A 23,924-nucleotide genomic window follows, 5' to 3' on the forward strand; every position below is an offset into this window, starting at 1 on the left:
TACTGTTTGTTCCTTATTCTTCTTATTTTTTATTACTATATTATTCCGCTCTTCTATTCTAATGACCTCGAATGGTCCTATATAAACTGGTTCTAACTTATGTGCAGTTTCATTTTGTAATAAAACTTTATCACCTACGTCTATCTTAAAGTCTGATACCCTATTGTCGTATGCTAGCTTTTGTCTTATTTTATTATTTTCTAACATTAGACGGGCCCTCTTATACGCGTTTTCTAATCTAAATTTAACTTCTTTAGCGTAGTCATCTATATTATATATAGGTTCTATTCTATCTATTTTATTAAAGTGTATTGGCAAGTTGCTTGGTTTACCAAATACTAGTTCATATGGGCAGTAATTATGGGTTACTGATGGTGTAGTATTAAAACAATACACAAAATATTGTAACCATATGTCCCAATTAGTTTTGTCAACTGATATATATGAACGAATGTACTCGTTGAAGGTTCTATGACTTCTTTCAACGGTACCCAAAGTCTGGTGATGATATGCAGTAGACGTTATGTTGTCTATTTTCATATAACTGCATAAATCATTTATAATTGAATTTTTGTATTCTGTTCCCATGTCCGTAATGAACGTCTTCATTGGACCGTACTTCAGAATAAAATTTTCAAAAATTGCTTTTGCGACGGTGTTTGCACTTTTATTTGCAATTGGAATGGCAACTAAATATTTAGTTAGGTCACATATTAAGGTGACTGCATATTCATTGCCATTTTCTGATTTAGGTAGTGGACCAATAGTGTCTACTATCACCCTGTCGAAAGCGTTTATTGGCGTATTGGTTATTACCATTGGGTTCTTGCTGTGCTTTGTTATTTTAGCTTTTTGGCATTTTTGACATTTTCGTATGTACTCAGTAATATCTCGAGTCATACCTTTCCAAAATAATGTCTTCTGACCTTGGCCAAGGTTTTTGAAATGCCGATGTGACCTCCTTGTATTGGATCGTCATGGAATTTAGACAGTATAGCTTCTTTCTCTTTTTGTTTTTCTATAAGGGTCACCGGGTTGAGTAGCGCTACTCTTAATGTATTCAATATTTTATTGCCCATTCGTTTAAAATTATCTATTGAAACATATTCAAAGATATTTTCCCACGGTGCCATTTTGAGTTGGCTGATTTTATTTATACCGGCCTGCATTTCAAGCCTTTGGAAAAATTGACCTAAGTCGAGGATTCCATTAGTATATAAATCGCGAACATCATATCTTGCAATAATTTTCTTACCATGTTTAAAGAAACATAGCATATTTTTTATATGCAAGGTCACTACTTTACGTACCTCGTCATTGTTTATGACTTCATATACGTTGGGCTTAGAAGCTTTTTCAATAGATTGCCTAGGCAATTCTATTTTGTTGTTATCCGCGCGGATTTTCTGTCTGTTTTGATATCTAGTAGTGACTTTCATTATATTGCCTGTAATGTTTTGTAGATCTTTAATGGTTATTCTTGATAACGCATCAGCTACATGATTGTCTTTTCCCTTTAAATATTCGACTGTAAAATCATACTCTTCTAATTCTAGCCTCATGCGTGTCAGTTTAGAACTCGGATTGATCATTGAGAATAGATATATTAATGGTCTGTGATCTGTTTTAATTGTAAAATGTTTTCCATAAATGTATGGCCTAAAATGTAATATTGCCCAGTGAATTGCAGCTAATTCCTGCTCAGTTGTACATTTATTACTTTCTCCTTTACTGAAGGCTCTTGATGCGTATGCTATGGGAAGTTGGAGTCCGTTATGGTTTTGAGTTAAAACCGCTCCGCACGCTTGCTTACTTGCATCAGTAATTATACAGAATTTTTTGCTGAAATCTGGATATTGTAGCAAAGTAGGTTCCATAAGTTTTGTTTTTAAATATTGGAATGCGTTTTCGCATTCATCTGTCCATTCGAAAGGAACATTCTTTTTACATAATCTTGTTATGTGCCGTGAATATTCGGCGAAATTTTTAATGAAACGTCTATAATAATTGCAAAACGCAACGAAACGTCTAGCGCTGTCCGCATTGTGCGGCGTAGGGTAATTCATAATGACATCATATTTCTTGTCATCTGGAAGTATTCCTTTATCTGTGCATTTATGACCTAGAAAAGTCACCTCATGCATAAAAAATGAGCATTTTTCTGGATGTAACTTTAGGTTGTATTTTCTACATTTCTCAAAAACATCTGTTAAGTTTTTAAGCATATGTTTTTCAGAACAACCTATAACTATTAAGTCATCCATATAAAGGAATGCTTGTGAAGGTTCTAATCCTGAGAATGCTATAGTCATCATCCTCTGGAATGAATTTGGTGCTATTTTTATACCAAAAGGTAGTCGCGTGAAGCGATACGAGCCATTGCTCGTTGAAAATGACGTTATATCTCTTGAGCTTTTTTCTAGTTCAATTTGATGAAATCCTGACATTAAGTCAAGACATGAAAAATATTTCGCTCTCCCAAGTTGATCTAAAATGTCATCAATTCTTGGGAGTGGAAATTTATCGGACAGTAATTTTTTATTAATTTGACGATAGTCAATTACTAATCGCCATTTCTTTTGTTCTGAACCTGGAGTTGGTTTTTTCGGAACAAGTAATAATGGGCTATTATATTCAGATACAGATGGTTCAACAATGCCGTCAGTGACCAATTTTCCAACTTGTTTTTGTATTTCGTTCACCTGACTATGTGGGCTTCTATAATTCTTTACATACACCGGTTCATCATCTTTTAATCTCAGTTTTTGTTTATAAAAATTATTAGTGCTTATTGGTTCAGATTCCAATCCGAATATATCATTGTATTGGGTGCATAAGCTTGAAAGTTGTGATTCGAATTGTGGAGGAAAGTTTTTCTTTAGTTGGGATAATACAGTTTGGTTTCTATTGTCTATATTAGTTTTGACTACATCGTAGTTCGAAAGTGATTCAAATGCTAAATTATTTGTACTGACTACTTGATCTTTATTCGTTGTATTGAGTAGTCTTATAAAAGCGTTTTTAGATGTTGCTATTGTACTTGCTATGTAAATACCATGCTGAATTTCTTGATTTGGAATCAATACACTGTCTTCTTTTGAATTTAGTTCTATTTTTCGGACAACTTGGGATCTTGCTGGCAGAAGTATTGAGTTATTGCCAGAACTGTATGTTATTGGAACATAAATGGGAAATTTTAAGTTATTAGGTCTAATTATAAGCCAATCTTCAGATGGCTTGAAGTCTAATTGACAGTTGTATTTTTTAATAAAATCGATTCCTAATATGCCATCACAGGGAATAGCGAATTTTAAATCCACGATATGAAAATCGTGTGGGATTATGTACTTAGTGGTCTGTATTTCAATGGAAGTTAACCCCTTTGATTTGGTTACTTCTTGACTTATTCCTTTTATATCTATAATATAATTGTATTGTATGTCATGAAAGACATCAGAATTTTCTTTAACTATTGAAATGTCTGCACCAGTATCTACCAAAAAGACAAGTTCTTTTCCTGTAGCCACATGGTTGAATGATACGAATATGTTCTGACTGAGATTAATAGTATGAACCCTTGCATTCTCTACTGTTGAGTATTTAAAGGGCTTTGGGAGTTTCCCGATGTATTGTTGGTTACCCGGACGTTACTTGGGTTGTTATAGTTTTGGCTTCTGTTCGAGTTGCCACGGCCTCTAGAGTTTCCTCTATATTGGCCTCGTCCATTATAGTATTGGTTGTTGTAATTATTGTTACTATAATTATTGAAGCGACTGCGAAAGTTACCTCTATAATTTCCATGCCCGCGGTTTCCGCCGCGCTGTGAATTATTTCTGTAATATAGGACAGTATTTTGCTGTCCGGTTGCCTCTGTGCAACTATTTACGAATTTGGATACGGCTTCATTCATTGTGTTGAAAGTGCCGGCTTGCATGATAAGTTTTACCTTATCAATTGTGCAATTTTTAGTCATTGCCTTGACTGCATTTTGGGTTGAATAACTTCTGGCTAACTCTAGTGGTAAACCGTCTGTTATGTACGCACATTCCAACATTTTGGTCAGCTGCTCAACCTCTACTGTGTATTGGTTGGCAGTTTTATTGCGTTGCTGTAGGTTCATCAGTTTCGCTGAAAGTACCTCTACAGTTTCGCCTTTGACATTGCTTTTCAATTTGGAAATTACTTCTGTTATTGTAGTTTCATTTCCGACTAAATTCCTGGCAACACCTTTTAGCCTTGATTTTACTATAGACACTGCCAATTCCTCATGTTCGCCTGTTATCAATCGCAAAATTTCTAGTGCGTCAATAAAACTATTTAAATTTTCGGCCTTACCATCAAAAGCTGGTATAAGCTTAGTGGCTGTATTAATAAATTCTATGTTAGTTTGCGCCATGGTTCTATTGTTGCTTGGAGAGCTATCGGAATCTGTGGAATTATCCAGATCGGACATTAAAACAGCTGGTATAGTGAGATTATTCAAGTCCTCCTCTTCTAATTTAACATTTGTTTCCTGCTCTTCTGGCCCTATTTGGTCATTGTCAGTTTCACTAGTTTCAAGTGTAAGAGAAGTGTTGAGTATAGTTGGCACATATATATCTAGATTAAGTTTTAGTTTAACCGATATTAGATTAGACCGTAGTCTAATTAAAAATTTCGATACTCGTGACCAATGCTCTTGATTTAATTGTTCTTTTTGTTCATGTATGAGTATGCGTGCTTGGTTAAAGCAATTTACTAGTGTCTCTGAATGTTTCTTTACGGTATTTGTATGAATTGGTCTGTTTTGTGAAAGTGATTTGTACGATTTGTCAAAGTCAACTTTTATTTTATTCAATTCTTCATATATCTCAATCCATTCCATTATTTTATGGATATGAACTGTTTCCCCACTAGAAGGGATAGCTGAATTTCCTCGTATTTTTCAATAAATGCCCTCAGTGTAGCCATATCTTTAATATATTATATTAATGTATTTAATGTATTTTGTAATTCTTTTTATTCAATTCATTGCATTATAAAGTTAAACATAGTAGTGTTAAAACATGTTATTATTTATTTACTGTTGTCTGTGCTATATATATTTTTTTTTTTAAATTTTGTCCAGGTCATTTGCCTGGCTCATATATTTCTTTTTCAAGCATTTATTATGCCGTTTATATACTTTGTAGATGCAATTTGCGCACATTATTACAACGATTATTATTAGCAAGATGTGTATTAAGAAGAGGTCATACTGATTTGACTCTACTTTGTTAATAACGTTAGCTGTGGAGTCCACAGACTTGACATCTACTAACCCCATTTCGGGTAAATGTATTTTTAACTCGTATATATAGTTATTTGTATGATTTTTAGGAAACTTTTCTATTGCATTACTATGCATTTACTTATTACAATTTTCCTGCCTATCGGTTTGTATAGCTTTACGGGCTATACTGCTCATCGGGCGGAAAAGGTTCCGCTCGATGTTACAAAGGGTCGTTTAAGAATAACATGCAGCGCAGTGCATCGATGTGTGGGGTGCCACGCAGGGCACAAAAAAATATTTATGTTCGGCTGGGCTTCAACTCTTCCTTCCACGTCAGCTGGGCGTCGCCGGTCTGGCACGCTGACGTTCCCTCGTTGGCGAAAGTGGCGGTGTTGCCCCTCTCGCTGTTGTCACTGCTGCTGTTGTCACTGCTGCTGTTGTCCGGAGCCTCTGAGCTCAGGCGAGGCCGGTGCTGGTCCTCGCACAGGTCTTTGTATTAAGCAAGTGGACTTGCACTGTGGGGAGTGCAATGGTCCAGGGCAGTCCTTTGGGCAAACTTCCTTCTTCCTTGGTAGAGGCTTTGGAGATCGAGGCTTTTTAGTTAACTTCTCATTTATTACTGGTATATTGGTATGTACTGAGTGAGTTGCGGGTTTATTTTTCCTCTGCAGGAGGCTTTCCCTCAGAAAGTCAAGCTCTGTGGTTAAATTTTGTGCCGTTGCCCATGGGGGCGGCGTTTTATTTGTGTATAATAGCCATTTAATATGCGCTATTCTTTTGTTTATCTTGACTTTCTGGCCTCCGCGGACCATCACCGCACTCTACTCACTCAGTAATTTTGGTTTTTCCAGTGTCGTTCTCCTTCGCTGGCGTAAGGGACGGATTGCCCCTCACACTTATAATTGCTGCCGGTTTATTCGTATGCTCCCGCATGCATTCCTCCATCGGTACTTTGTCACTTTTGTTGCTGCCGATTTATTCATATTCTTATTTTGTTGTTGTTGTTTTTTTTTTTTTTACTCGGCTCTTTTGTCACATGTCATAATAAGACACTGTCACGGTCGCCATGAAATACTTTCATCCAAATAAAATAATAGCGGATTTAATATTCAATGGTTTAGTTTATTTTGGGAGCAGGCAATGGTGCCGCTTCCCATATCAAAATGGATCTCTTTTTGACATTCATTCTTAGGTTCTATTTAAGCCTAAGTCTCCTGGCTGCGCTGCCCACAGTTGGACAGCAGAGAGACGGTTATGTATATCTTATATATAATATATATGTATGTGTTACTTAAGCGAGGGAGTTGTGGTATATGCATGCACTTGAGTTCGGCTGTTTATATGCATGCACTTGAGTTCGATCCGACGGTCAGCGCATGTAGCGAAATGCTTAGGTATGCTTTTTGTGGGTGTTCGTCGATCGACTCATATTTCGGCCACTTAGACCGGGCTCTGTTTATGTAACCAGTGCAACAAACTTGGTACAGTGGGTATTCGATATATGCATACTACACCGGTCCTCTCTAGTTTATGGGCTCTCAAAGGGGACATATAATGAAAATTAAATCATAACAAGTTGGGAATTATTTGTAAACGTAATGGATATAAGTTTTGAATTTTAATAAACGATAACGTGTCTAAGAGTTAGAAAGGTGTAATGTCCAATGCATGACACCAAGAATAAATTAATTCTATCTACAAAATGTAGTTTAGATATCAGATGGAAGTTAACCATATATATTCAACATGATAAATGTTTTTATGCAGCAAATTTAATGTTCAACATAGCACATTATTTTTATGCGTATTTATCGGCCATTTGTTTACAATTTATATTGCGAATTATTTGTCTATAATTGTTTGATTAATATCTTATGTCGATTGAATTTAATTTCGATTATCAATAAAACGGATGTACTTATTTTAAACATATTATTAATTTCAGAAACTACGAACCTGCCTTGTTTTAGTCCTTGGTTCACAACATCCTGGACGCTCCTAATAATACATCGCCAGCACCAACGCAGATTTAAGGAATTACATCCATTGAATCCACTGAGCTTCCGGTCCTCTCTTGTTTATGGGCTCTCAAAGGGGACATATAATGAAAATTAAACCATAACAAGTTGGGAATTTTTTGTAAGCGTAATGGATATAAGTTTTGAATTTTAATAAACGATAACGTGTCTAAGAGTTAGAAAGGTGTAATGTCCAATGCATGACACCAAGAATAAATTAATTCTATCTACAAAATGTAGTTTAGATATCAGATGGAAGTTAACCATATATGTTCAACATGATAAATGTTTTTATGCAGCAAATTTAATGTTCAACATTGCACATTATTTTTATGCATATTTATCGGCCATTTGTTTACAATTCATATTGCGAATTAATATTGCGAATTATTTGTCTATGATTGTTTGATTAATATCTAAGGTCGATTGAATTTAATTTCGATTATCAAAAAAACGGATGTACTTATTTTGAACATATTATTAATTTCTTAAACTAGAAACCTGCCTTGTTTTGGTCTTTGGTTCAGAGCATCCTTGACGCTTCCAAAAATACATCGCCAGCACCAACGCAGATTTAAGTAATTAATTAGTTTGTGGGCTCTCAAAGGGGACATATAATGAAAATTAAACCATAACAAGCTGGAAATTATTTGTAAGCGTAATTGATATAAGTTTTGAATTGTAATGAACTATAACGTGTCCAAGAGTTAGAAAGATGTAATGTCCAATGCATGACACCAAGAATAAATTAATTCTATATACAAAATGTAGTTTAGTTATTAGACGGAAGTCAACAATAAATATTCAACATGATAAATGTTTTTATACAGCAAATTAAATGTTCAACATTGCACATTATTTTTATGCATATTTATCGGCCATTTGTTAACAATTCATATTGCGAATTAATATTGCGAATTATTTGTCTATAATTGTTTGATTAATATCTAATGTCGATTGAATTTAATTTCGATTATCAAAAAAACGGATGTACTTATTTTGAACATATTATTAATTTCTTAAACTAGAAACCTGCCTTGTTTTGGTCTTTGGTTCAGAGCATCCTTGACGCTTCCAAAAATACATCGCCAGCACCAACGCAGATTTAAGTAATTAATTAGTTTGTGGGCTCTCAAAGGGGACATATAATGAAAATTAAACCATAACAAGTTGGGAATTATTTGTAAACGTAATGGATATAAGTTTTGAATTTTAATAGACGATAACGTGTCTAAGAGTTAGAAAGATGTAATGTCCAACGCATGACACCAAGAATAAATTAATTCTATCTACAAAATGTAGATTAGATATCAGATGGAAGTTAACCATATATATTCAACATGCTAAATGTTTTTATGCAGGAAATTAAATGTTCAACATAGCAACATATTATTTTTATGCATATTTATCGGCCATTTGTTTACAATTTATATTGCGAATTATTTGTCTATAATTGTTTGATTAATATCTTATGTCGATTGAATTTAATTTCGATTATCAATAAAACGAATGTACTTATTTTAAACATATTATTAATTTCTGAAACTACGAACCTGCCTTGTTTTGGTGTAATGTCCAATGCATGACACCAAGAATAAATTAATTCTATCTACAAAATGTAGTTTAGATATCAGATGGAAGTTATCCATAAATATTCAAGTCGATAAATGTTTTTATGCAGCAAATTAAATGTTCAACATAGCACATTATTTTTATGCATATTTATCGGCCATTTGTTTACAATTTATATTGCGAATTATTTGTCTATAATTGTTTGATTAATATCTTATGTCGATTGAATTTAATTTCGATTATCAATAAAACGGATGTACTTATTTTAAACATATTATTAATTTCAGAAACTACGAACCTGACTTGTTTTGGTGTTGTTCAACATCCTGACGCCCAAATACATGAATAAATTAATTCTATCTACAAAATGTAGTTTAGATATCAGATGGAAGTTAACCATAAATATTCAACACGATAAATGTTTTTATGCAGCAAATTAAATGTTCAACATAGCACATTATTTTTATGCATATTTATCGGCCATTTGTTTACAATTTATATTGCGAATTATTTGTCTATAATTGTTTGATTAATATTATATCTTATGTCGATTGAATTTAATTTCGATTATCAATAAAACGGATGTACTTATTTTAAACATATTATTAATTTCAGAAACTACGAACCTGACTTGTTTTGGTCCTTGGTTCGCAACATCCTGGACGCTCCTAATAATACATCGCCAGCACCAACGCAGATTTAAGGAGTTGCATCCACTGAATCCACTGAGCTTCCGGTCCTCTCTAGTTTATGGGCTCTCAAAGGGGAGATATAATGAAAATTAAACCATAACAAGCTGGGAATTATTTGTAAACGTAATGGATATAAGTTTTGAATTTTAATAGACGATAACGTGTCTAAGAGTTAGAAAGATGTAATGTCCAATGCATGACACCAAGAATAAATTAATTCTATCTACAAAATGTAGTTTGGATATCAGATGGAAGTTAACCATAAATATTCAACATGATAAATGTTTTTATGCAGCAAATTAAATGTTCAACATAGCAACATATTATTTTTATGCATATTTATCGGCCATTTGTTTACAATTTATATTGCGAATTATTTGTCTATAATTGTTTGATTAATATCTTATGTCGATTGAATTTAATTTCGATTATCAATAAAACGGATGTACTTATTTTAAACATATTATTAATTTCTGAAACTACGAACCTGCCTTGTTTTGGTGTAATGTCCAATGCATGACACCAAGAATAAATTAATTCTATCTACAAAATGTAGTTTGGATATCAGATGGAAGTTAACCATAAATATTCAACACGATAAATGTTTTTATGCAGCAAATTAAATGTTCAACATAGCACATTATTTTTATGCATATTTATCGGCCATTTGTTTACAATTTATATTGCGAATTATTTGTCTATAATTGTTTGATTAATATCTTATGTCGATTGAATTTAATTTCGATTATCAATAAAACGGATGTACTTATTTTAAACATATTATTAATTTCTGAAACTACGAACCTGCCTTGTTTTGGTGTAATGTCCAATGCATGACACCAAGAATAAATTAATTCTATCTACAAAATGTAGTTTGGATATCAGATGGAAGTTAACCATAAATATTCAACACGATAAATGTTTTTATGCAGCAAATTAAATGTTCAACATAGCACATTATTTTATGCATATTTATCGGCATTTGTTTACAATTTATATTGCGAATTTTTGTCTATAATTGTTTGATTATATATCTTATGTCGATTGAATTTAATTTCGATTATCAAAAAACGGATGTACTTATTTTAAACATATTATTAATTTCAGAAACTACGAACCTGACTTGTTTTGGTCCTTGGTTCGCAACATCCTGGACGCTCCTAATAATACATCGCCAGCACCAACGCAGATTTAAGGAGTTGCATCCACTGAATCCACTGAGCTTCCGGTCCTCTCTAGTTTATGGGCTCTCAAAGGGGACATATAATGAAAATTAAACCATAACAAGCTGGGAATTATTTGTAAACGTAATGGATATAAGTTTTGAATTTTAATAGACGATAACGTGTCTAAGAGTTAGAAAGATGTAATGTCCAATGCATGACACCAAGAATAAATTAATTCTATCTACAAAATGTAGTTTAGATATCAGATGGAAGTTAACCATAAATATTCAACATGATAAATGTTTTTATGCAGCAAATTAAATGTTCAACATAGCAACATATTATTTTTATGCATATTTATCGGCCATTTGTTTACAATTTATATTGCGAATTATTTGTCTATAATTGTTTGATTAATATCTTATGTCGATTGAATTTAATTTCGATTATCAATAAAACGGATGTACTTATTTTAAACATATTATTAATTTCTGAAACTACGAACCTGCCTTGTTTTGGTGTAATGTCCAATGCATGACACCAAGAATAAATTAATTCTATCTACAAAATGTAGTTTGGATATCAGATGGAAGTTAACCATAAATATTCAACACGATAAATGTTTTTATGCAGCAAATTAAATGTTCAACATAGCACATTATTTTTATGCATATTTATCGGCCATTTGTTTACAATTTATATTGCGAATTATTTGTCTATAATTGTTTGATTAATATTATATCTTATGTCGATTGAATTTAATTTCGATTATCAATAAAACGGATGTACTTATTTTAAACATATTATTAATTTCAGAAACTACGAACCTGACTTGTTTTGGTCCTTGGCTCGCAACATCCTGGACGCTCCTAATAATACATCGCCAGCACCAACGCAGATTTAAGGAGTTACATCCACTGAATCCACTGAGCTTCCGGTCCTCTCTAGTTTATGGGCTCTCAAAGGGGACATATAATGAAAATTAAGCCATAACAAGCTGGGAATTATTTGTAAACGTAATGGATATAAGTTTTGAATTTTAATAGACGATAACGTGTCTAAGAGTTAGAAAGATGTAATGTCCAATGCATGACACCAAGAATAAATTAATTCTATCTACAAAATGTAGTTTAGATATCAGATGGAAGTTAACCATAAATATTCAACATGATAAATGTTTTTATGCAGCAAATTAAATGTTCAACATAGCAACATATTATTTTTATGCATATTTATCGGCCATTTGTTTACAATTTATATTGCGAATTATTTGTCTATAATTGTTTGATTAATATCTTATGTCGATTGAATTTAATTTCGATTATCAATAAAACGGATGTACTTATTTTAAACATATTATTAATTTCTGAAACTACGAACCTGCCTTGTTTTGGTGTAATGTCCAATGCATGACACCAAGAATAAATTAATTCTATCTACAAAATGTAGTTTGGATATCAGATGGAAGTTAACCATAAATATTCAACACGATAAATGTTTTTATGCAGCAAATTAAATGTTCAACATAGCACATTTTTTTATGCATATTTATCGGCCATTTGTTTACAATTATATGATTATATTGCGAATTATTTGTCTATAATTGTTTGATTAATATCTAATGTCGATTGAATTTAATTTCGATTATCAATAAAACGGATGTACTTATTTTAAACATATTATTAATTTCAGAAACTACGAACCTGCCTTGTTTTGGTCCTTGGTTCGCAACATCCTGGACACTCCTAATAATACATCGCCAGCACCAACGCAGATTTAAGGAATTACATCCATTGAATCCACTGAGCTTCCGGTCCTCTCTAGTTTATGGGCTCTCAAAGGGGACATATAATGAAAATTAAACCATAACAAGTTGGGAATTATTTGTAAACGTAATGGATATAAGTTTTGAATTTTAATAAACGATAACGTGTCTAAGAGTTAGAAAGTGTAATGTCCAATGCATGACACCAAGAATAAATTAATTCTATCTACAAAATGTAGTTTAGATATCAGATGGAAGTTAACCATAATATTCAACATGATAAATGTTTTTATGCAGCAAATTAAATGTTCAACATAGCAACATATTATTTTTATGCATATTTATCGGCCATTTGTTTACAATTTATATTGCGAATTATTTGTCTATAATTGTTTGATTAATATCTTATGTCGATTGAATTTAATTTCGATTATCAATAAAACGGATGTACTTATTTTAAACATATTATTAATTTCTGAAACTACGAACCTGCCTTGTTTTGGTGTAATGTCCAATGCATGACACCAAGAATAAATTAATTCTATCTACAAAATGTAGTTTAGATATCAGATGGAAGTTAACCATAAATATTCAACATGATAAATGTTTTTATGCAGCAAATTAAATGTTCAACATAGCACATTATTTTTATGCATATTTATCGGCCATTTGTTTACAATTTATATTGCGAATTATTTGTCTATAATTGTTTGATTAATATCTTATGTCGATTGAATTTAATTTCGATTATCAATAAAACGGATGTACTTATTTTAAACATATTATTAATTTCAGAAACTACGAACCTGCCTTGTTTTGGTCCTTGGTTCACAACATCCTGGACGCTCCTAATAATACATCGCCAGCACCAACGCAGATTTAAGGAATTACATCCATTGAATCCACTGAGCTTCCGGTCCTCTCTAGTTTATGGGCTCTCAAAGGGGACATATAATGAAAATTAAACCATAACAAGTTGGGAATTATTTGTAAACGTAATGGATATAAGTTTTGAATTTTAATAAACGATAACGTGTCTAAGAGTTAGAAAGGTGTAATGTCCAATGCATGACACCAAGAATAAATTAATTCTATCTACAAAATGTAGTTTAGATATCAGATGGAAGTTAACCATATATATTCAACATGATAAATGTTTTTATGCAGCAAATTAAATGTTCAACATAGCAACATATTATTTTTATGCATATTTATCGGCCATTTGTTTACAATTTATATTGCGAATTATTTGTCTATAATTGTTTGATTAATATCTTATGTCGATTGAATTTAATTTCGATTATCAATAAAACGGATGTACTTATTTTAAACATATTATTAATTTCAGAAACTACGAACCTGCCTTGTTTTGGTCCTTGGTTCACAACATCCTGGACGCTCCTAATAATACATCGCCAGCACCAACGCAGATTTAAGAATTCATCCATGAATCCACGAGCTTCCGGTCCTCTCTAGTTTATGGGCTCTCAAAGGGGACATATAATGAAAATTAAACCATAACAAGTTGGGAATTATTTGTAAACGTAATGGATATAAGTTTTGAATTTTAATAAACGATAACGTGTCTAAGAGTTAGAAAGGTGTAATGTCCAATGCATGACACCAAGAATAAATTAATTCTATCTACAAAATGTAGTTTAGATATCAGATGGAAGTTAACCATATATATTCAACATGATAAATGTTTTTATGCAGCAAATTAAATGTTCAACATAGCAACATATTATTTTTATGCATATTTATCGGCCATTTGTTTACAATTTATATTGCGAATTATTTGTCTATAATTGTTTGATTAATATCTTATGTCGATTGAATTTAATTTCGATTATCAATAAAACGGATGTACTTATTTTAAACATATTATTAATTTCAGAAACTACGAACCTGCCTTGTTTTGGTCCTTGGTTCACAACATCCTGGACGCTCCTAATAATACATCGCCAGCACCAACGCAGATTTAAGGAATTACATCCATTGAATCCACTGAGCTTCCGGTCCTCTCTAGTTTATGGGCTCTCAAAGGGGACATATAATGAAAATTAAACCATAACAAGTTGGGAATTATTTGTAAACGTAATGGATATAAGTTTTGAATTTTAATAAACGATAACGTGTCTAAGAGTTAGAAAGGTGTAATGTCCAATGCATGACACCAAGAATAAATTAATTCTATCTACAAAATGTAGTTTAGATATCAGATGGAAGTTAACCATATATATTCAACATGATAAATGTTTTTATGCAGCAAATTAAATGTTCAACATAGCAACATTATTTTTATGCATATTTATCGGCCATTTGTTTACAATTTATATTGCGAATTATTTGTCTATAATTGTTTGATTAATATCTTATGTCGATTGAATTTAATTTCGATTATCAATAAAACGGATGTACTTATTTTAAACATATTATTAATTTCAGAAACTACGAACCTGCCTTGTTTTGGTCCTTGGTTCACAACATCCTGGACGCTCCTAATAATACATCGCCAGCACCAACGCAGATTTAAGGAATTACATCCATTGAATCCACTGAGCTTCCGGTCCTCTCTTGTTTATGGGCTCTCAAAGGGGACATATAATGAAAATTAAACCATAACAAGTTGGGAATTATTTGTAAACGTAATAGATATAAGTTTGAATTTTAATAGACAAGATAACGTGTCTAAGAGTTAGAAAGGTGTAATGTCCAATGCATGACACCAAGAATAAATTAATTCTATCTACAAAATGTAGTTTAGATATCAGATGGAAGTTAACCATATATATTCAACATGATAAATGTTTTTATGCAGCAAATTAAATGTTCAACATAGCAACATATTATTTTTATGCATATTTATCGGCCATTTGTTTACAATTTATATTGCGAATTATTTGTCTATAATTGTTTGATTAATATCTTATGTCGATTGAATTTAATTTCGATTATCAATAAAACGGATGTACTTATTTTAAACATATTATTAATTTCAGAAACTACGAACCTGCCTTGTTTTGGTCCTTGGTTCACAACATCCTGGACGCTCCTAATAATACATCGCCAGCACCAACGCAGATTTAAGGAATTACATCCATTGAATCCACTGAGCTTCCGGTCCTCTCTAGTTTATGGGCTCTCAAAGGGGACATATAATGAAAATTAAACCATAACAAGTTGGGAATTATTTGTAAACGTAATGGATATAAGTTTTGAATTTTAATAAACGATAACGTGTCTAAGAGTTAGAAAGGTGTAATGTCCCATGCATGACACCAAGAATAAATTAATTCTATCTACAAAATGTAGTTTAGATATCAGATGGAAGTTAACCATATATATTCAACATGATAAATGTTTTTATGCAGCAAATTAAATGTTCAACATAGCAACATATTATTTTTATGCATATTTATCGGCCATTTGTTTACAATTTATATTGCGAATTATTTGTCTATAATTGTTTGATTAATATCTTATGTCGATTGAATTTAATTTCGATTATCAATAAAACGGATGTACTTATTTTAAACATATTATTAATTTCAGAAACTACGAACCTGCCTTGTTTTGGTCCTTGGTTCACAACATCCTGGACGCTCCTAATAATACATCGCCAGCACCAACGCAGATTTAAGCATTACATCCATTGAATCCACGGAGCTTCCGGTCCTCTCTAGTTTATGGGCTCTCAAAGGGGACATATAATGAAAATTAAACCATAACAAGTTGGGAATTATTTGTAAACGTAATGGATATAAGTTTTGAATTTTAATAAACGATAACGTGTCTAAGAGTTAGAAAGGTGTAATGTCCAATGCATGACACCAAGAATAAATTAATTCTATCTACAAAATGTAGTTTAGATATCAGATGGAAGTTAACCATATATATTCAACATGATAAATGTTTTTATGCAGCAAATTAAATGTTCAACATAGCACATTATTTTTATGCATATTTATCGGCCATTTGTTTACAATTTATATTACGAATTATTTGTCTATAATTGTTTGATTAATATCTTATGTCGATTGAATTTAATTTCGATTATCAATAAAACGGATGTACTTATTTTAAACATATTATTAATTTCAGAAACTACGAACCTGCCTTGTTTTGGTCCTTGGTTCACAACATCCTGGACGCTCCTAATAATACATCGCCAGCACCAACGCAGATTTAAGGAATTACATCCATTGAATCCACTGAGCTTCCGGTCCTCTCTAGTTTATGGGCTCTCAAAGGGGACATATAATGAAAATTAAACCATAACAAGTTGGGAATTATTTGTAAACGTAATGGATATAAGTTTTGAATTTTAATAAACGATAACGTGTCTAAGAGTTAGAAAGGTGTAATGTCCAATGCATGACACCAAGAATAAATTAATTCTATCTACAAAATGTAGTTTAGATATCAGATGGAAGTTAACCATATATATTCAACATGATAAATGTTTTTATGCAGCAAATTAAATGTTCAACATAGCAACATATTATTTTTATGCATATTTATCGGCCATTTGTTTACAATTTATATTGCGAATTATTTGTCTATAATTGTTTGATTAATATCTTATGTCGATTGAATTTAATTTCGATTATCAATAAAACGGATGTACTTATTTTAAACATATTATTAATTTCAGAAACTACGAACCTGCCTTGTTTTGGTCCTTGGTTCACAACATCCTGGACGCTCCTAATAATACATCGCCAGCACCAACGCAGATTTAAGGAATTACATCCATTGAATCCACTGAGCTTCCGGTCCTCTCTAGTTTATGGGCTCTCAAAGGGGACATATAATGAAAATTAAACCATAACAAGTTGGGAATTATTTGTAAACGTAATGGATATAAGTTTTGAATTTTAATAAACGATAACGTGTCTAAGAGTTAGAAAGGTGTAATGTCCAATGCATGACACCAAGAATAAATTAATTCTATCTACAAAATGTAGTTTAGATATCAGATGGAAGTTAACCATATATATTCAACATGATAAATGTTTTTATGCAGCAAATTAAATGTTCAACATAGCAACATATTATTTTTATGCATATTTATCGGCCATTTGTTTACAATTTATATTGCGAATTATTTGTCTATAATTGTTTGATTAATATCTTATGTCGATTGAATTTAATTTCGATTATCAATAAAACGGATGTACTTATTTTAAACATATTATTAATTTCAGAAACTACGAACCTGCCTTGTTTTGGTCCTTGGTTCACAACATCCTGGACGCTCCTAATAATACATCGCCAGCACCAACGCAGATTTAAGGAATTACATCCATTGAATCCACTGAGCTTCCGGTCCTCTCTAGTTTATGGGCTCTCAAAGGGGACATATAATGAAAATTAAACCATAACAAGTTGGGAATTATTTGTAAACGTAATGGATATAAGTTTTGAATTTTAATAAACGATAACGTGTCTAAGAGTTAGAAAGGTGTAATGTCCAATGCATGACACCAAGAATAAATTAATTCTATCTACAAAATGTAGTTTAGATATCAGATGGAAGTTAACCATATATATTCAACATGATAAATGTTTTTATGCAGCAAATTAAATGTTCAACATAGCAACATATTATTTTTATGCATATTTATCGGCCATTTGTTTACAATTTATATTGCGAATTATTTGTCTATAATTGTTTGATTAATATCTTATGTCGATTGAATTTAATTTCGATTATCAATAAAACGGATGTACTTATTTTAAACATATTATTAATTTCAGAAACTACGAACCTGCCTTGTTTTGGTCCTTGGTTCACAACATCCTGGACGCTCCTAATAATACATCGCCAGCACCAACGCAGATTTAAGGAATTACATCCATTGAATCCACTGAGCTTCCGGTCCTCTCTAGTTTATGGGCTCTCAAAGGGGACATATAATGAAAATTAAACCATAACAAGTTGGGAATTATTTGTAAACGTAATGGATATAAGTTTTGAATTTTAATAAACGATAACGTGTCTAAGAGTTAGAAAGGTGTAATGTCCAATGCATGACACCAAGAATAAATTAATTCTATCTACAAAATGTAGTTTAGATATCAGATGGAAGTTAACCATATATATTCAACATGATAAATGTTTTTATGCAGCAAATTAAATGTTCAACATAGCAACATATTATTTTTATGCATATTTATCGGCCATTTGTTTACAATTTATATTGCGAATTATTTGTCTATAATTGTTTGATTAATATCTTATGTCGATTGAATTTAATTTCGATTATCAATAAAACGGATGTACTTATTTTAAACATATTATTAATTTCAGAAACTACGAACCTGCCTTGTTTTGGTCCTTGGTTCACAACATCCTGGACGCTCCTAATAATACATCGCCAGCACCAACGCAGATTTAAGGAATTACATCCATTGAATCCACTGAGCTTCCGGTCCTCTCTAGTTTATGGGCTCTCAAAGGGGACATATAATGAAAATTAAACCATAACAAGTTGGGAATTATTTGTAAACGTAATGGATATAAGTTTTGAATTTTAATAAACGATAACGTGTCTAAGAGTTAGAAAGGTGTAATGTCCAATGCATGACACCAAGAATAAATTAATTCTATCTACAAAATGTAGTTTAGATATCAGATGGAAGTTAACCATATATATTCAACATGATAAATGTTTTTATGCAGCAAATTAAATGTTCAACATAGCAACATATTATTTTTATGCATATTTATCGGCCATTTGTTTACAATTTATATTGCGAATTATTTGTCTATAATTGTTTGATTAATATCTTATGTCGATTGAATTTAATTTCGATTATCAATAAAACGGATGTACTTATTTTAAACATATTATTAATTTCAGAAACTACGAACCTGCCTTGTTTTGGTCCTTGGTTCACAACATCCTGGACGCTCCTAATAATACATCGCCAGCACCAACGCAGATTTAAGGAATTACATCCATTGAATCCACTGAGCTTCCGGTCCTCTCTAGTTTATGGGCTCTCAAAGGGGACATATAATGAAAATTAAACCATAACAAGTTGGGAATTATTTGTAAACGTAATGGATATAAGTTTTGAATTTTAATAAACGATAACGTGTCTAAGAGTTAGAAAGGTGTAATGTCCAATGCATGACACCAAGAATAAATTAATTCTATCTACAAAATGTAGTTTAGATATCAGATGGAAGTTAACCATATATATTCAACATGATAAATGTTTTTATGCAGCAAATTAAATGTTCAACATAGCAACATATTATTTTTATGCATATTTATCGGCCATTTGTTTACAATTTATATTGCGAATTATTTGTCTATAATTGTTTGATTAATATCTTATGTCGATTGAATTTAATTTCGATTATCAATAAAACGGATGTACTTATTTTAAACATATTATTAATTTCAGAAACTACGAACCTGCCTTGTTTTGGTCCTTGGTTCACAACATCCTGGACGCTCCTAATAATACATCGCCAGCACCAACGCAGATTTAAGGAATTACATCCATTGAATCCACTGAGCTTCCGGTCCTCTCTAGTTTATGGGCTCTCAAAGGGGACATATAATGAAAATTAAACCATAACAAGTTGGGAATTATTTGTAAACGTAATGGATATAAGTTTTGAATTTTAATAAACGATAACGTGTCTAAGAGTTAGAAAGGTGTAATGTCCAATGCATGACACCAAGAATAAATTAATTCTATCTACAAAATGTAGTTTAGATATCAGATGGAAGTTAACCATATATATTCAACATGATAAATGTTTTTATGCAGCAAATTAAATGTTCAACATAGCAACATATTATTTTTATGCATATTTATCGGCCATTTGTTTACAATTTATATTGCGAATTATTTGTCTATAATTGTTTGATTAATATCTTATGTCGATTGAATTTAATTTCGATTATCAATAAAACGGATGTACTTATTTTAAACATATTATTAATTTCAGAAACTACGAACCTGCCTTGTTTTGGTCCTTGGTTCACAACATCCTGGACGCTCCTAATAATACATCGCCAGCACCAACGCAGATTTAAGGATTACATCCATGAATCCACTGAGCTTCCGGTCCTCTCTAGTTTATGGGCTCTCAAAGGGGACATATAATGAAAATTAAACCATAACAAGTTGGGAATTATTTGTAAACGTAATGGATATAAGTTTTGAATTTTAATAAACGATAACGTGTCTAAGAGTTAGAAAGGTGTAATGTCCAATGCATGACACCAAGAATAAATTAATTCTATCTACAAAATGTAGTTTAGATATCAGATGGAAGTTAACCATATATATTCAACATGATAAATGTTTTTATGCAGCAAATTAAATGTTCAACATAGCAACATATTATTTTTATGCATATTTATCGGCCATTTGTTTACAATTTATATTGCGAATTATTTGTCTATAATTGTTTGATTAATATCTTATGTCGATTGAATTTAATTTCGATTATCAATAAAACGGATGTACTTATTTTAAACATATTATTAATTTCAGAAACTACGAACCTGCCTTGTTTTGGTCCTTGGTTCACAACATCCTGGACGCTCCTAATAATACATCGCCAGCACCAACGCAGATTTAAGGAATTACATCCATTGAATCCACTGAGCTTCCGGTCCTCTCTAGTTTATGGGCTCTCAAAGGGGACATATAATGAAAATTAAACCATAACAAGTTGGGAATTATTTGTAAACGTAATGGATATAAGTTTTGAATTTTAATAAACGATAACGTGTCTAAGAGTTAGAAAGGTGTAATGTCCAATGCATGACACCAAGAATAAATTAATTCTATCTACAAAATGTAGTTTAGATATCAGATGGAAGTTAACCATATATATTCAACATGATAAATGTTTTTATGCAGCAAATTAAATGTTCAACATAGCAACATATTATTTTTATGCATATTTATCGGCCATTTGTTTACAATTTATATTGCGAATTATTTGTCTATAATTGTTTGATTAATATCTTATGTCGATTGAATTTAATTTCGATTATCAATAAAACGGATGTACTTATTTTAAACATATTATTAATTTCAGAAACTACGAACCTGCCTTGTTTTGGTCCTTGGTTCACAACATCCTGGACGCTCCTAATAATACATCGCCAGCACCAACGCAGATTTAAGGAATTACATCCATTGAATCCACTGAGCTTCCGGTCCTCTCTAGTTTATGGGCTCTCAAAGGGGACATATAATGAAAATTAAACCATAACAAGTTGGGAATTATTTGTAAACGTAATGGATATAAGTTTTGAATTTTAATAAACGATAACGTGTCTAAGAGTTAGAAAGGTGTAATGTCCAATGCATGACACCAAGAATAAATTAATTCTATCTACAAAATGTAGTTTAGATATCAGATGGAAGTTAACCATATATATTCAACATGATAAATGTTTTTATGCAGCAAATTAAATGTTCAACATAGCAACATATTATTTTTATGCATATTTATCGGCCATTTGTTTACAATTTATATTGCGAATTATTTGTCTATAATTGTTTGATTAATATCTTATGTCGATTGAATTTAATTTCGATTATCAATAAAACGGATGTACTTATTTTAAACATATTATTAATTTCAGAAACTACGAACCTGCCTTGTTTTGGTCCTTGGTTCACAACATCCTGGACGCTCCTAATAATACATCGCCAGCACCAACGCAGATTTAAGGAATTACATCCATTGAATCCACTGAGCTTCCGGTCCTCTCTAGTTTATGGGCTCTCAAAGGGGACATATAATGAAAATTAAACCATAACAAGTTGGGAATTATTTGTAAACGTAATGGATATAAGTTTTGAATTTTAATAAACGATAACGTGTCTAAGAGTTAGAAAGGTGTAATGTCCAATGCATGACACCAAGAATAAATTAATTCTATCTACAAAATGTAGTTTAGATATCAGATGGAAGTTAACCATATATATTCAACATGATAAATGTTTTTATGCAGCAAATTAAATGTTCAACATAGCAACATATTATTTTTATGCATATTTATCGGCCATTTGTTTACAATTTATATTGCGAATTATTTGTCTATAATTGTTTGATTAATATCTTATGTCGATTGAATTTAATTTCGATTATCAATAAAACGGATGTACTTATTTTAAACATATTATTAATTTCAGAAACTACGAACCTGCCTTGTTTTGGTCCTTGGTTCACAACATCCTGGACGCTCCTAATAATACATCGCCAGCACCAACGCAGATTTAAGGAATTACATCCATTGAATCCACTGAGCTTCCGGTCCTCTCTAGTTTATGGGCTCTCAAAGGGGACATATAATGAAAATTAAACCATAACAAGTTGGGAATTATTTGTAAACGTAATGGATATAAGTTTTGAATTTTAATAAACGATAACGTGTCTAAGAGTTAGAAAGGTGTAATGTCCAATGCATGACACCAAGAATAAATTAATTCTATCTACAAAATGTAGTTTAGATATCAGATGGAAGTTAACCATATATATTCAACATGATAAATGTTTTTATGCAGCAAATTAAATGTTCAACATAGCAACATATTATTTTTATGCATATTTATCGGCCATTTGTTTACAATTTATATTGCGAATTATTTGTCTATAATTGTTTGATTAATATCTTATGTCGATTGAATTTAATTTCGATTATCAATAAAACGGATGTACTTATTTTAAACATATTATTAATTTCAGAAACTACGAACCTGCCTTGTTTTGGTCCTTGGTTCACAACATCCTGGACGCTCCTAATAATACATCGCCAGCACCAACGCAGATTTAAGGAATTACATCCATTGAATCCACTGAGCTTCCGGTCCTCTCTGTTTATGGGCTCTCAAAGGGGACATATAATGAAAATTAAACCATAACAAGTTGGGAATTATTTGTAAACGTAATGGATATAAGTTTTGAATTTTAATAAACGATAACGTGTCTAAGAGTTAGAAAGGTGTAATGTCCAATGCATGACACCAAGAATAAATTAATTCTATCTACAAAATGTAGTTTAGATATCAGATGGAAGTTAACCATATATATTCAACATGATAAATGTTTTTATGCAGCAAATTAAATGTTCAACATAGCAACATATTATTTTTATGCATATTTATCGGCCATTTGTTTACAATTTATATTGCGAATTATTTGTCTATAATTGTTTGATTAATATCTTATGTCGATTGAATTTAATTTCGATTATCAATAAAACGGATGTACTTATTTTAAACATATTATTAATTTCAGAAACTACGAACCTGCCTTGTTTTGGTCCTTGGTTCACAACATCCTGGACGCTCCTAATAATACATCGCCAGCACCAACGCAGATTTAAGGAATTACATCCATTGAATCCACTGAGCTTCCGGTCCTCTCTAGTTTATGGGCTCTCAAAGGGGACATATAATGAAAATTAA

General features: G+C 31.6%; 1 protein-coding gene across 2 annotated transcripts; it reads right to left on the reverse strand.

Annotated features, from left to right (window-relative positions):
* Positions 1–2,553: 2,553 nt before the first annotated feature.
* LOC120322242 (myb-like protein P) lies at positions 2,554–6,784 on the reverse strand. Of its 2 annotated transcripts, none has more exons than XM_039377293.1 (2): positions 6,081–6,784; positions 2,554–5,829 (listed from the first exon to the last, which is right to left on the reverse strand). In XM_039377293.1, exon 2 carries the CDS (start codon positions 4,862–4,864, stop codon positions 3,587–3,589), a length of 1,278 nt encoding a protein of 425 aa, XP_039233227.1. In that variant the 5' UTR covers positions 4,865–5,829; positions 6,081–6,784; the 3' UTR covers positions 2,554–3,586. The 2 variants fall into 2 exon arrangements, with proteins under 2 accessions (XP_039233227.1, XP_039233228.1); XM_039377294.1 differs by having other exon boundaries at positions 4,976–5,829; positions 6,081–6,783.
* Positions 6,785–23,924: the final 17,140 nt, after the last annotated feature.

Source organism: Drosophila yakuba, unplaced genomic scaffold (genome assembly GCF_016746365.2).
Source record: "Drosophila yakuba strain Tai18E2 unplaced genomic scaffold, Prin_Dyak_Tai18E2_2.1 Segkk28_quiver_pilon_scaf, whole genome shotgun sequence".
Lineage (NCBI taxonomy): Eukaryota > Metazoa > Arthropoda > Insecta > Diptera > Drosophilidae > Drosophila > Drosophila yakuba.

Coding starts and splice junctions, on each gene's coding strand:
- LOC120322242 (XM_039377293.1), bottom strand. CDS start 4,864: ATGGAATGGATTGAGATATATGAAGAATTGAATAAAATAAAAGTTGAC.